The sequence below is a fragment of the Pituophis catenifer genome, unplaced genomic scaffold (genome assembly GCF_029215685.1).
Source record: "Pituophis catenifer annectens isolate HBS135680 unplaced genomic scaffold, rPitCat1.0.hap2 SCAF_16, whole genome shotgun sequence".
Lineage (NCBI taxonomy): Eukaryota > Metazoa > Chordata > Lepidosauria > Squamata > Colubridae > Pituophis > Pituophis catenifer.
This window is the reverse complement of record NW_027256896.1, coordinates 17,532,190-17,546,714: the sequence shown is the minus strand read 5'-3', so window position 1 is coordinate 17,546,714 and position 14,525 is coordinate 17,532,190. Positions and strand designations below refer to the sequence as shown.

Genomic DNA, 14,525 nt, shown 5'->3' with positions numbered 1-14,525 from the left:
GAAGCGTACCCCTTCCAAGGCTTCCCCTCCACTCCCCTTGAAACAGTTTGTTAATATGGGGGAAAGGTTCTTGAAATGTAGGCCTTGGGGCAGGGGTGAAATCCAGCAGGTTCTGACAGGTTCTGGAGAACTGGTAGCAGAAATTTTGAGTAGTTCGGAGAACCGGCAAATGCCATCTCTGGCTGGCTCCAGAGTGGGGTGGGAATGGGGATTTTGCAATATCCTTCTCCCTGGAGTGGGGAGGGAATGGAGATTTTGTAGTATCCTTCCCCTGGAGTGGGGAGGGAATGGGGATTTTGCAGTATCCTTCTCCCTGGAGTGGGGTGAGAATGGAGATTTTATAGTATCCTTCACCTGGAGTGGGGAGGGAATGGGGATTTTGCAGTATCCTTCCCCTGGAGTGGGGTGGGAATGGAGATTTTACAATATCCTTCCCCTGGAGTGGGGAGGGAATGGAGATTTTGCAGTATCCTTCTCCCTGGAGTGGGGTGGGAATGGAGATTTTATAGTATCCTTCCCCTAGAGTGGGGAGGGAATGGGGATTTTGCAGTATCCTTCCCCTGGAGTGGGGTGGGAATGGGAATTTTGCAGTATCCTTCCCCTGAAGTGGGGCGGGAATGGAGATTTTGCAGTATCCTTCTCCCTGGAGTGGGGTGGGAATGGAGATTTTATAGTATCCTTCCCCTAGAGTGGGGAGGGAATGGGGATTTTGCAGTATCCTTCCCCTGGAGTGGGGTGGGAATGGGGATTTTGCAGTATCCTTCCTCTGGAGTGGGGAGGGAATGGAGATTTTGCAGTATCCTTCTCCCTGGAGTGGATGGGAATGGAGATTTTGCAGTATCCTTCCCCTGCCATGCCCACCAAGCCACACCCATCAAGCCACACCACGCACACCAAGCCACAGAACCGGTAGTAAAAAAATTTGGATTTCACCAGTGCCTTAGGGGTGTATATAGGGCCAGCTGTCACCGCCGATTTGTACCGTGTAGGATTTATGAAAGAGAAAACTCTCCGAAATTAGACAAAACTCTATTTATGGGCATGAAAGGCCTTGGATTCTCCCTTTTTTTTCCGGAGAAATTAAATGAGGTTCATTTCGGGGTCACGGGAGAGCTGCAGTCAGATCTGAAGGCGAAGTTCTGTTGACCGAAGAAGGGCTTGTAAGCAATGGAACTTCTTCATGTTTACTACTCCTTCCACTCCAGAGGTTTCAAAGCAGCTTCGCTCAGCTGGCCACATCGGATGGGTTGGATGAGGAATGTGGAGTCATAATATACCAACGTGGGACGCGGTGGCTTAGGGGCTAAGACGCTGAGCTTGTCGATCGAAAGGTCGGCAGTTCAGAGGTTCGAATCCCTGGTGCCGCGTAACGGGGTGAGCTCCCGTGACTTGTCCCAGCTTCTGCCAACCTAGCAGTTCAAAAGCACGTAAAAAATGCAAGTAGAAAAATAGGGAACCACCTTTGGTGGGAAGGGAACAGCGTTCCGTGCGTCTTTGGCGTTGAGTCATGCCGGCCACATGATCACGGAGACGTCTTCGGACAGCGCTGGCTCTCTGGCTTTGAAACGGAGATGAGCACCGCCCCCTAGAGTCCGGAACAACTAGCACAGATGTGCGAGGGGAACCTTTACCTTTTAATATACCAACACATCTGGAGACCCCAAGCAACAGAAGGGAGAATTTGGTCGCTGGCTTTAAGTAGCCGTCCTCTTCGTCACGAGGAAGGTATATAGACCAAAGTACCTGTCTCTCACTTAACATATTCTCACATCTGGTATGAGGATGCCAAAAATGCAAAATTGGTGGATCTGGTGCAGGGGTGAAATTCAGTAACTTCTAACAGGTTCTGGAGAACCGGTAGCGGACATTTTGAGTAGTTTGGAGAACCGGCAAATACCACCTCTGGCTGGCCCGAGTGGGGTGGGAATGGAGATTTTGCAATATCCTTCCCCTGGAGTGGGGTGGGAATGGAGATTTTGCAATATCCTTCCCCTGCCACGCCCACCAAGCCACACCCACAGAACCGGTAGGAAAATTTTTTGAATTTCCACCCCTGATCTGGTGTGTTTTGGATAGTTGATGACGATGATGAAAATCAAATTTTCTTTAAAACTTGGCATTCTAATAGCAAATCCTTCATAAAAGTTATTGCATTACATTCTTGATTAAATTATCTTTCCATTGATATATAATTTTATGGTACTACTCCCCCCCAAAAAGTGGTGTTATTAGCTAGTTTTAGAAAATACACTTTTCTAAACCAAAAAGGTTTCCACAATTTTGGCCACTCCTGTAAGCTTCTTTTCCCCATCTTCATCTTCAAACCCAAGTTGGCACAAAGCCATCCTATCAACAACCTCCCCTCTTCGTTTTCCCATTCTCTTCCCTTCCTTTCATCCCTTCCAAAGTCTTTCTTTTCATTCCTAGGGCTTTTTCTGTCCTTCCCCACTCTGTCCTTTTTCTCCAACTTCCCTTGGAAAGAACTTTAATGCTTCCAGTTTAGTTCCAAGAACCTGTTTTCCAGCAGCTCTTCAAAGGGGGGAAGAATTGAAAAAATTCCCAGGCTGTTCAGAAGCGTCCAACTTTGTCCTTTAATAGAAGAAAAATATGGAAATATTTGAAGCAATTTTTTTTCCCCCTCAAACCTTCAAATACATTGTGCCTCTTGGCTGGGGAATTGGTGCATACAGGTCCTTGATTTAAAAAAAAAAGTTTTAAAAAAGTTTTTTTTTTTTAAAAAAAAAGCAACTTGTGATATTTTTCACACTTATGACCGTTGCAGTTATCCCCATGGATACGGGATCAAAATTCAGACCAGTGTTAGGATTCAAATTTTTTTACTACCGGTTCTGTGGGCGTGGCTTAGTGGGCGTGGCATGACATGGCTTGGTGGGTGTGGCAGGGGAAGGATACTGCAAAATCTCCATTCCCTCCCTACTCCAGAGGAAGGATACTGTAAAATCTCCATTCCCTCCCCACTTCAGGGGAAGGATACTGGAAAATCCCCATTCCCTCCCCACTCCTGGGGGAAGGTTATTGCAAAATCCCCATTCCCACCCCACTCTGGGGCGAGCCAGAGGTGGTATTTGCCGGTTCTTTGAATACTCAAAATTTCCGCTACCGGTTCTCCAGAACCTGTCGGAACCTGGTGGATTTCACCCCTGTCTGCTGGGCTTCCCTTAATAACGGTGGCGAGAACGATTGTAAAACGGGGCGAAACTCACAACGGTCTCGCTTAGCGGGAGAAATTTCGGGCTCAATTGTGGTCGTAACGTCGAGGACGTGCGTGTAGGTTGGAGTAAAACTGGAGGAGCCTTGTTCGAAGCATCCCCCGTGTCCACAAAGGGCCGGTGATGGCACCTTTGTCTGTTCCTTCTCACGTTGGGTGTGTGGTGTCCTTTGTGTCGAGCTAAAAAGTTAACATTTGTTGCGCAGTTCGTCTTCTGAAGAGATGAAAGGAAGGAATCCATTATCTTCTTTGGAGGTTTTTCTTTGGGAACCGAAGCCCGGCAGGCCTTCAACCTTCTTCAATTGGTCTTTGTTGCTTCGGCTTCTGAATTCAAGGTCTTTATTGGGGTTGGGGGACGTGGGACAGAGAACAGGTGCGGCGTCTGGGAGATAAGCGGGATGAATGGAAAGGCAACTTGGAAGGAAAGAGCCTCAGATGCCGAAAGGGTGGGAGGAGGAGGAGAGGAGATTGGTTGGCATCACGAAAAGGGGTTGCAGGGAAGAAAAAAAAAATCACACGGGGCAGAGTGGGTAGGGGGTGTGGGGGAAGCGATGGGAGTCTGGAGGCTGCGGAGGGTTTAATTCTGCCTGACAAGACACAGTTGTGGCTTGCTCCTTCCTTCCTTCCTTCCTTCCTTCCTTCCTTCCTTCCTTCCTTCCTTCCTTCCTTCTTCCCTCCCTCTTTTTTCTTCCTTCCTTCCCTTCCTCCCTCCCTCTTTTCCTTCCTTCCCTCTCTCCCTCCTTTTCCTTCTCTCCCTCCCTCCTTTTCCTTCTTCCCTTCCTTCCTTCCTCCCTTCTTCCTTTTCCTTCCTTCCTTCCTTCCTCCCTCCTTCCCTCCTTTTCCTTCCTTCCTTCCCTCCCTCCCTCCTGTTTCTTCCTTCCTTCCTTCCCTTCCTCCCTCCCTTTTTTCCTTCCTTCCCTCCCTCCCTCTTTTCCTTCCTTCCTTCCTTCTTTCCTTCCTCCCTCCTTTTCCTTCCTTCCTTCTCTCCCTCCTTCCTTCCTTCCTTCCCTCTCCCTCCCTCCCTCTTTTCCTTCCTTCCTTCCTTCCTTCCTTCCTTCCTTCCTTCCTTCCTTCCTTCCTTCCTTCCTTCCTTCCTTCCTTCCTTCCTCCCTCCCTCCCTCCCTCCCTCCCTCCCTCCCTCCCTTCCTTCTTGGAAAGCTCAAGAGGAACTTCAAGCCCAGAAACATAGACCTATGAATGTGCATATTGACAAAAACTCACATTAAAAAGACAAATGCATTTTTTTTGGGGGGGGAGGGCCCGGAAAATTAATATTTCTAACCCAACCAACCGTCGAGGCTCTCAGTTCTCCTGAATGTCATTGAGGTGCCCCCCCAAAGACAAAACCCATAAAAAAAACCCCCCACAACGGTTTCTTAAAATCTGCAGCTCTTTCCATCCCCAGGTTCCCCCACCCCAAAGATAATTCCTACGTCAATCCCGAATTCACCACTGAAAAGGGCGAGGAGGGAATCACGCCCCCACCCCTTACTCCCCCAAAAGAAGACATCTGGGCGAGATTTTCAAGGGCAACGGGGGTGTGTGTGGATGTAGAGAAAGAAGAAGATTCCAACTCCCCTTATCAGCATTTCAGAGCCGAATGAGCCTGCCAGTCAGTTCTGCCTCCCACGGCTACGTCTAATTGTCCCCCCCCCAAGGCGAATGAAAAGGACGGGGCAGGAGATAATGAACAGGTGTTTAATCTTTGGATTGGCCACAGAAGAAGCAGAGATTCCTGGTGCCAGCAACACTGAATAGCATTCAGATACTCATCACTCCCTTTGGCTTGGTTTGAGAGTCTTTGGACCGCGGAAGTCTTTTTTTTTTAACCACCTTCCCTTGCCAAATTGAGCTGGTATCCTATCTCCCGTCTCCGTTTATTTATTAATTCTCCCCATTAGCACCGTTTACTTAGCTCCACGTGCAGCAGCATTAATCGACCATCTTCCCATCACCTTCCCACCTGGCACATCACGTACTCAAGTCGTTTCCCTGTAGGAACGTCGATGAGTCTTCTTTCTCTGTTGGGATGGTTGCCCTCTAGATCTATCTTCTGACATTTTTCCCCCTCCTTGGCTGCTCTCTTGGTCCATGTCAAGCAAAAAAAAAAAAACACCAACTCATCCAGCTTGGAGTGGAAGGCCTTGGAAAAAACCCATAATCACAACCCCAGAGTTTAAAAACACCACGATTCAGTCCATAAATCACCGTGGAGGGGTTTTTTTTTTTTTTGGTTAGTCCTTCAGTTGGGTTGTTTGGGACCGTCCTGGCGATGAGAGGACCAGACGGAGAGCGCAAAGGCTGCAGGTGTGATGCTTTGTCAAGACCAGATGAATTTTGGCTGTCACTTTCCTGGCCCGTTGCTCGGTGATGGGTTTTGCAAGGGCTAATTGAAATGGCATTCACGCTTATTTTTTTCGGTTGCGTATCACGTTGCAAATTTCTGGACTTGCCGGCTGCCTGCAAATCTTTTTTTTATTTTCCAAGCTGGCTTGGCATTGCTTTCCTCCTCCTCCTCCTCCTCCTTCTACTTTTTTTTGTTTTGTTTTTCCTACGTTTCTTTCCCCCTGCTTTGTTCTTCTTGCACTTGTCATTTTATATATCTTAAAGTCTCTTCCGTTGGCTTAAATGCCTGCTAATATGGTGCAGAGTTTTGGATGGGAGTCCTCAAAAGCTGAAACTTTGCAACAATGGAAGGTGCATATGTAGCTCTTTGTCTGCACGTGGACTTTTAATCCATTTTTCCCCCCTGGGTTGATTGGTGCGACATCTTGGCATGTGTGTGGAGATTCTCCATCCTCCAGGTCATGGCTGTCTCAAAGGTACTTTTTTCAAGAGGCCACTGGACTTTCTTTTTCTTTGAAGGCGTTTGGCTTCTCATCCAAGAAGCTTCTTGGCAGTTGCACGAACCCAAGGAAAGATCCAGCTGTTTTGTAGGTTTCCACATGCTGCATACTTTCAGTTGAGGTTCTCCAGATTTAGGGAGAAGGTCCACTAAAAGGGTGTACAATGGGACCAGGGCCAGGGGTGAAATCCAGCAGGTTCTGACAGGTTCTGGAGAACCAGTGGCGGAAATTTTGAGTAGTTCGGAGAAGAACCGACAAATGCCATCTCTGGCTGGCCCCAGAGTGGGCTGGGAATGGGGATTTTGCAATATCCTTCCCCCAGGTGTGGGGTGGAAATGGAGATTTTGCGGTATCCTTCCCCTGGAGTGGGGAGGGAATGGGGATTTTGCAGTATCCTTCCCCTGGAGTGGGGAGGGAATGGGGATTTTGCAGTGTCGTTCCCCTAGAGTGGGGAGGGCATGGGAATTTTGCAGTAACTTTCTCCCAGGAGTGGGGGGGGGGGAATGGAGATTTTGCAGTATCCTTCCCCCAGGCATGGGGAGGGCATGGGAATTTTGCAGTATCCTTCCCCCTTCCACGCCCACCAAGCCGTGCCCACAGCATGGCTTGGTGGGCGTGGGGGTAGTAAAAAAAATTTGAATTCCCCCACTGAACCAGGCTACCGTGATCTGAATGCTTGACACATTCGTCTCCTGACCACACTTGACTTCATAACCCATCCATCTCTTGCAGTGGCTTCAGAATTGATTTCGGGTGCTGCGAGTGACCTTGGGATGTGTGTTTGTGTGTGGGGACAAAACCTGTTCCCTTCTGTGTACTGCTCCGATCAAAGACACATGTTACAATCTGGAACGGGATCGTCCCGAGCGAACCTTAGCATGTGATTTAATGGAGTTGCCTTGGGATCAGAGACGGTAATATATAACAGCCTTTGGAAGGGGATCAGTCCCTCCACTTCATCGGCCTCTTGTTTATCTTTGGCATGACATTTCCCCCTCTCCGTCCTGCAACATCACTCCAACCGAAGGGATCTCGCTTTTTGTTCCCTTTTTATGGCTGGTGAAAGAAAGAAAGAAAGAAAGAAAGAAAGAAAGAAAGAAAGAAAGTAGGAAGGAAGGAAGGAAGGAGAGAGAAAGAGAGAAAGAAAGAAAGAAAGTAGGAAGGAAGGAAGGAAGGAGAGAGAAAGAGAGAAAGAAAGAAAGAAAGAAAGAAGGAAGGAAGGAAGGGAGGAGAGAGAAAGAGAGAGAGAGAGAAAGAAAGAAAGAAGGAAGGAAGGAAGGAGAGAGAGAGAGAAAGAAAGAAAGAAGGAAGGAAGGAAGGAAGGAAGGAAGGAAGGAAGGAGAGAAAGAGAGAAAGAAAGAAAGAAAGAAAGAAGGAAGGAAGGAAGGGAGGAGAGAGAAAGAGAGAGAGAGAGAAAGAAAGAAAGAAGGAAGGAAGGAAGGAGAGAGAGAGAGAAAGAAAGAAAGAAGGAAGGAAGGAAGGAAGGAAGGAAGGAAGGAGAGAGAGAGAGAAAGAAAGAAAGAAGGAAGGAAGGAAGGAGAGAGAGAAAGAAAGAAAAGGAAGGGAGGAGAGAGAAAGAGAGAGAGAAAGAAAGAAAGAAGGAAGGAAGGAAGGAGAGAGAGAAAGAAAGAAAGAAAGAAAGAAAGAAAGAAGGAAGGAAGGAAGGAAGGAGAGAGAGAGAGAAAGAAAGAAAGAAAGAAAGAAAGAAGAAAGGAGAGAGAGAGAGAGAAAGAAAGAAAGAAGGAAGGAAGGAAGGAGAGAGAGAAAGAAAGAAAGAAAGGAAGGAAGGAAGGAAGGGAGGAGAGAGAAAGAGAGAGAGAGAGAGAAAGAAAGAAAGAAAGAAAGAAAGAAAGAAAGAAAGAAAGAAAGAAAGAAAGAAAGAAAGAAAACAGAACTTGGAGTTTCTTTAAGGAGTCACTTGGCCATCGGCTGCCCCATCTGGCGATTCTCAGTTGGCATTTGCTAAAGAGCAACAGAGAGATTTGCAACTCTTGAGAAGCCAGAAAGTGGAGTTTTAATTTGATATCCCCGTCTTTTTCGCCCTGTGTCCTTCCCTCCCCACCGAATCCTAACCTAACTCTGGTTTTAATTACCTCCGTGGGGTGGAGAGCCCCTCTGCTTCTTAAAATTTTTGGGCAACCCACAGATGGTTGGAAGGCAGGATGCCACTTCCGGATCTGCTCTCTCTCTCTCTCTCTCTCTCTCTTCCCCCCCTCCACCCGCCCCATTGCAGCCCGTGGGCGTGGGGCAGACACCTGCTCCTCTTTCTCCAGCTGTCAGTGTCTGCTGGCCACTGGCAACTTCCCAGTCTTCCGGATTGGTGTGGGAGGCTGTCCAGTTTTTCCCTCCTTGGTTCTACGCTGAGCTGTGAGCCTTTGCTGTGGGGAATGTCTGGCCATTCCAGGGCTCCGGAAATTGCACCCTCCTCCATTTTGGAAGGAAAAAATACACACCTGGATTTGAACAACAATGGACATCAAGGAAGATTTTAGGAAAGGGAAGGTTACAGTCTCTCCCCCCCCACCCCCCGCCCCCAAATAGCTGGCAGGATCTCCAGCCATGCTGCTTGGGAATCCTGGGGGTGACTGACCCAGCAAATCTGGATGAGGCTGGAAAAAAACAGAAATGGGTAGAGCAGAGCAGAGCAGGGCAGGGCAGGGCAGAGCAGAGCAGAGCAAAGCAGAGTAGGAGAGTAGAGTAGAATAGACTAGAGTAGAGTAGTAGAGTAGAGCAGGGTAGGAGAGTAGAGCAGAGCAGAGCAGAGCAGAGGAGTAGAGTAAAGCAGAGTAGGAGAGTTGAGTAGAGTAGTAGAGAAGAGTAGAGCAGAGTAGTAGAGTAGAGTAGTAGAGCAGAGCAGAGTAGAGTAGTAGAGTAGAGCAAAGCAGAGCAGAGTAGGAGAGTAGAGTAGTAGAGCAGAGGAGAGTAAGAGAGTAAGAGAGTAGAGTAGAGTATAGGTAGTAGAGTAGAGCAGAGTAGTAGAGTAGAGTAGTAAAGCAGAGCAGAGCAGAGTAGGAGTGTAGGAGAGTAGAGTAGTAGAGCAGAACATAGCAGAGTAGGAGAGTAGAGTAGAGTAGTGTATAGAGTAGTAGAGTAGAGCAGTAGAGTAGAGCAGAGTAGGAGAGTAGAGTAGAACACAGCAGAGCAGAGTAGAGGAGTAGAGTAAAGCAGAGTAGAGCAGAGTAGAGCAGAGTAGGAGAGTAGAGTAGAGTAGAGTAGAGTAGAGTAGAGTAGAGTAGAGTAGAGTAGAGTAGAGTATGGAGCTGGAAAGGACCTTTGAGGTCTTCTAGTCCAGCCCCCTGCACAAGCAGGTGACCCTAGACCATTTCAGACAAGTGGCTGTCCAGTGTCTTCTTAAAAACCTCCAATGATGAAGTACCCACAACTTCTGGTGGCAAGCAGTTCCACTGGCTAATTGTCCTCACTGTCAGGAAGTTTCTCCTTAATTCCAGGTTGCTTCTCTCCTTGATGAGTTTCCATCCATGGTTTCTTGTCAGGTGCTTTGGGAAATAAGTTGACCCCCTCTTCTTTCTGCCAGCCACCCCCCCCCATACTGGAATACCCTGTCCCCCCCCAGTCCTTCTTTTCTCTAGACTAGCCAAACCCAATTCCTGCAACTTTTTCTTCATGTGTTTTAGCCTCCAGGCCTTTCATCATCTTCGTTCGCTCTTCTCTGCACTCAACATCCTTTTGGCAATATGATGACCAAAATTAACACGTGTGTCCAATAATGCCTTTCCTTTCTCTCGCCTGGCCAGTCGCGTTCTTCCTCCATTCCTAGAATTGCACTAGGCCAGGGGTCAGCAACCTGCAGCTCTGGAGCCGCATGTGGCTCTTTCACCCCTCTGCTGTGGCTCCCTGTCACTCAAAATAGGCCTCACAACCGCCAATGTGCGACACCCGCTGGCACGTGATTTATTGAGCTTTTCAATCCCCGGTAGGCCAACCCTGGATAAATCCAAGAAAAGAAAAGTTTCGGAAGAAAACAGAACGTTTAATTCAACTACATAGTCTAGTTTTGTGGCCGCTCACGGGAAGGGTTTTTGTGGCTCCCGGTGTTTTCTTTTCTGTGGGAAACAGGTTCAAATGGCTCTTTGAGCGTTTAAGATTGCAGACCCCTGCGCTAGCCCCTCCAAGGAGAATTTGGGCCCTTTTTCTCTCTTTGTAAGCAAACATTCCTGTTTGTTTACGGCTCAACCATCCAAATTGGGAAGCGGGGGTGGGGGCTGTGGGGGGCACAGACGGACAAACAACCCTCTGCTTTTTGTCTTCCTAAACTGGCGAGGAGAAAGCTGGGAAGTGTCCGATTATCTGCTTAACTCTAGGTCCTTTTAGATGTGCGACTGCGGGCTTGAATCGATTCTTCACACTCATTAGCCCATCAAGATGTGGATCGTAGTTGAGTTTTTTTCCTCTGTTTTGAAGCGGCTGGGAAGGGAAGGGAAGGGAAGGGGTGTGGGTCTCCCCACTGCACGGACATTGTGCCCCGTCTGCCGACGTTAAAATTCCACCCGCTTAAAAATTCCACCCGATCCAATTTACAAAGGGGCGAGATTCACGCTTGGTGGGAACTCCGTGGGCTCAAGGAAATGGGGATTATTTTGTTCTGGAGTGTATTTTTGTTTTGCTTTGCGCCTTGACCCTTAAGATCTCCTTTGAGGTTGGCAGCGATGTGGATCACATTAATTCTTCTTTCCCCCCTTTTCCTCTTCCCCCCCCTTTCTCTTTCACAACAGGGCAGCACGTTGAGGAAACGGAAAATGTACGAAGAATTTCTGAGCAAGGTTTCCATTTTGGGTGCGTAGATTTTTCCTTTTGGGGGTGGAATTGGATTGTTTCCTTCGCTGGGACTCAACCTGGGCAAACGGGCAAAATCAGACAATAAACCTCGGGGAGGGGGGTTGAGAGGTAGTGGGAGATGTCAGCCATAAGCACGAGGGTCGTGGTTGAGCTTTTAGTCTTAAAAAAAAAAAACTTGGTTATGGTTTGTTCCAGGATTATAGTCAGGGGTGAAATCCAGCAGGTTCTAACAGGTTCTGGAGAACTGGAGAACTTGGTGGGAAGGTAACAGCGTCCCGTGCGCCTTTGGCGTTGAGTCATGCCGGCCACCTGACCACGGAGACGTCTTCGGACAGCGCTGGCTCTTCGTCTTTGAAACGGAGATGAGCAGCGCCCCCTAGAGTCGGGAACGACTAGCACATATGTGCGAGGGGAACCTTTACCGTTTTTAATATTGTAAGCCGCCCAAAGTTAGCTTGCGGTAAAGTGGGCGGCCAATATATTTAATAAACGATAATAAATAAATAATAATCAACCAGAATCCAGCACGAGAAAACAGCATCAGCCTGTAGTGACAGGAATAACTACTTTACAGGTAGTCCTCAACTTGTTTAATGACTGTTTGGAGTGACGACGGCACTGAAAAAAGTGACTTATGACCATTCCTCACACTTACGACCGTTGTAGTATGCCTTTGGTTACGTGATCAAAATTTGAACGCTTGCCCACTGGCTCATATTTATGACGGTTGCAGCGTTCCCCAGAGTCACATGATCCCCAGTCAGTCCTAAATCATGGTTTAGAAATCTCAGAAGCTGGCTTGATGGAAACGCTTAGCCAAAATCGAAGGAAGGGGTGAGAAAATGGGCATTTGGGCTTCCTGCACCCTCAAAAAGAGGTGCCAACTCTTGAACTGTTTTCACAATGCCTCTTCTACAATTCAGATTCACTGAACAACCATGTTACTAAGTGAACAACCGCAGGGATTCACTTAACAAACATGGCAAGAAAGGTCGTAAAAAGGAGGCAAAACGTACTTAACATAACATGTCTCGCTTAGCAACAGAAATCTTGGGCTCGTTAGCCGTCGTAAGTCTACCTCTACGTAACAGTGCAGAGAAGCAGATGCAGAAATCTAACACGTGGCTTCCATCATCGCTGGACTCCAGTGTCCATAGTCCACAGCCACCAGTGTTGGGCGTTGAATAAGGCAGAATGAGACTTGCCCAAAGGTCTGTTGGGTTGCCAGAGACAAGCGGGCAGGAGATGCGAGTCCAAATTTCACTTGTGCTCTTTCGTCTCTTAGGATCGCTGGACAAATGGGAGCGCCTGACGGTGGCCGATGCGCTAGAGACGGTCCAGTTTGAGGATGGCGAGAAAATTGTGGTCCAGGGAGAGCCGGGGGACGACTTTTTCATCATCACAGAGGTAAAAACCTGCCGTTCAAATGCCAATCAATCTCTTGCCCATCAAATGACACGGCCGTCTCCTCGATGCGGCCATAGCTTAAATGGTTGGGTACCAGCTAAGATGGCAAACCTTAGAAGGACAAGATGCCCATGGTTACATGTCCCTCAGTCACCATTGCTACTACCTCTGTCTGTCTCTCTGTCTTTTTTCTCTCTCTCTTTCTGCCCCTCCTTCCCTCTCTCTATCTCTTTCTTACATCTATCTGTCTGTCTCTCTGTCTGTCCATCCATCCACCCACTCACCCACTCACCCACCCATCATCTATCTATCTATCTATCTATCTATCTATCTATCTATCTATCTATCTATCTCTATCTATCTATCTATCTATCTATCTATCTATCTATCTATCTATCTATCTATCATCTATCTATCATCTGTCTATCTGCCTGTCTATCTGTCTCTGTCTATCTGTCTGTCTATCATCTATCATCTATCTTTATATTTATTTATCTACATCAACATCAACATTATCATCTGTCTCTCTGTCTGTCCATCCATCCACCAACTCACCCACCCACCATCTATCTGTCTGTCTATCTATCTATCTATCTATCTATCTATCTATCTATCTATCTATCTATCTATCATCTGTCTGTCTGTTTGTCTGTCTGTCTGTCTGTCTGTCTCTGTCTATCTGTCTATCTATCTTTCTATCATCTATCTATCATCTATCTTTATATTTATTTATCTACATCAACATTATCATCTATCTATTTATCTATCTGTCTGTCTGTCTGTCTGTCTGTCTGTCTGTCTGTCTGTCTGTCTATCTATCTATCTATCTAATCTATTTACCATGCTTTCCCGAAAATAAGGCCCTGTCGTATATTTTTTTGAACCCTGAAATAAGTGCTTGGCCTTATTGCCATGTGCTCAAAAGACCAATTGGGCTTATTATCGGGATGTCTTATTTTGGGGAAACAGGGTATCATCTATCTACATCAACATTATCATATCTCTATCTCTATCTCTATCTCTATCTCTATCTCTATCTCTATCTCTATCTCTATCTCTATCTCTATCTCTATCTCTATCTCTATCTCTATCTCTATCTCTATCTCATCTGTCTATTTATTATCTATCTATCTATCTATCTATCTATCTATCTATCTATCTATCATCTATCTATCTATCTATCTATCTATCTATCTATCTATCTATCTATCTATCATATATCTGTCATATATCCTCCTCCTCCTCCTCCAGTGAGAAGGAAGGGAAAAGGGAAAAGAAAAGTGAGGAAGGGTAGCGAGAGAAAAGGAAACATTGACTTCCGACTCTCTCCGTGACAGTAGAATAGGGCCATACATATCAAAAAAGCACAACTTTTTGTTTTAGCAAAATAGCACGAACCAGTCGTTTCTGCAAAAGCCCATCAGTCAAAATCTTGCAGGTTTTGCAATAACTCTGTTATTCTCTTCCCGCAAAAAAACCCTGTTGTCTTCTCTGCCTTTCGCACATGTCCGAGATCCCCATTCCCACCCCGCTTTTCACTCAAATCTAGGTTTTCCCAGACTGGACAGATGTGGAATGCATCTGGTGGATTTTTCCAGGTCATGGAATTATCCTGTTTGAGATTCCTGGCACTCGGTGCTTAAGGACCTTAAGCCTCTGTGCAGGAGGGAACCGTTGCCATGAAGAATTACGATTTGGCAGGAGGGACCCTCGGCAGATGCTCGGCTCCTCAATCAGAAATGTGTAGAGCTCTGTCGTAAACTGTGCTCCCTGCTGTGGGGGTGGGGAAGCTTTGCCTTTTTTAAAAAAAAAAATTTCCTCAAATTTGGTGTCATGGTGTGTGTTTGTGTGTGTCCATGTGAAGGCACTTGTTTAAGAGCCAGGCTGGGGGTTTCCTCTATTTTCCAATCCAGCCTAAAAGAAATATTTGTCAAATGTTTAGACCGTTTGTCTGAAATGGTCTAGGGCAGGGGTCACCAACTTTCGGACCTCAGGGACCACTAAATTCATAATTTTAAATTTAAAGAGCTTCGGTGGCGCAGCAGACTAAAGTGCTGTTAAGTAGCACCAGCTGCCTGCAATTACTGCAAGTTCAAATCTCACCAGGCTCAAAGTTGACTCAGCCTTCCATCCTTCCGAGGGAGGTAAAATGAGGACCCGGATTGTGGGGGCAATAAGCTGACTTTGTGTAAAAAGAACACTGCTTGGGGGGGGGGAAAGCCCTATTAAGCAGGTATATACAAAAG

At 46.9% G+C, this 14,525-nt stretch overlaps 1 protein-coding gene across 1 annotated transcript in view; it reads left to right on the top strand.

The window, feature by feature from the left end:
* Positions 1-14,525, top strand: part of PRKAR1B (protein kinase cAMP-dependent type I regulatory subunit beta) — an 80,899-nt gene that overhangs the window by 48,272 nt on the left and 18,102 nt on the right. The window contains exons 8-9 of the mRNA XM_070954953.1: positions 10,809-10,869; positions 12,158-12,279. Coding sequence (XP_070811054.1) covers positions 10,809-10,869; positions 12,158-12,279 — 183 coding nt within the window. The remainder of the gene's footprint in view (positions 1-10,808; positions 10,870-12,157; positions 12,280-14,525) is intronic.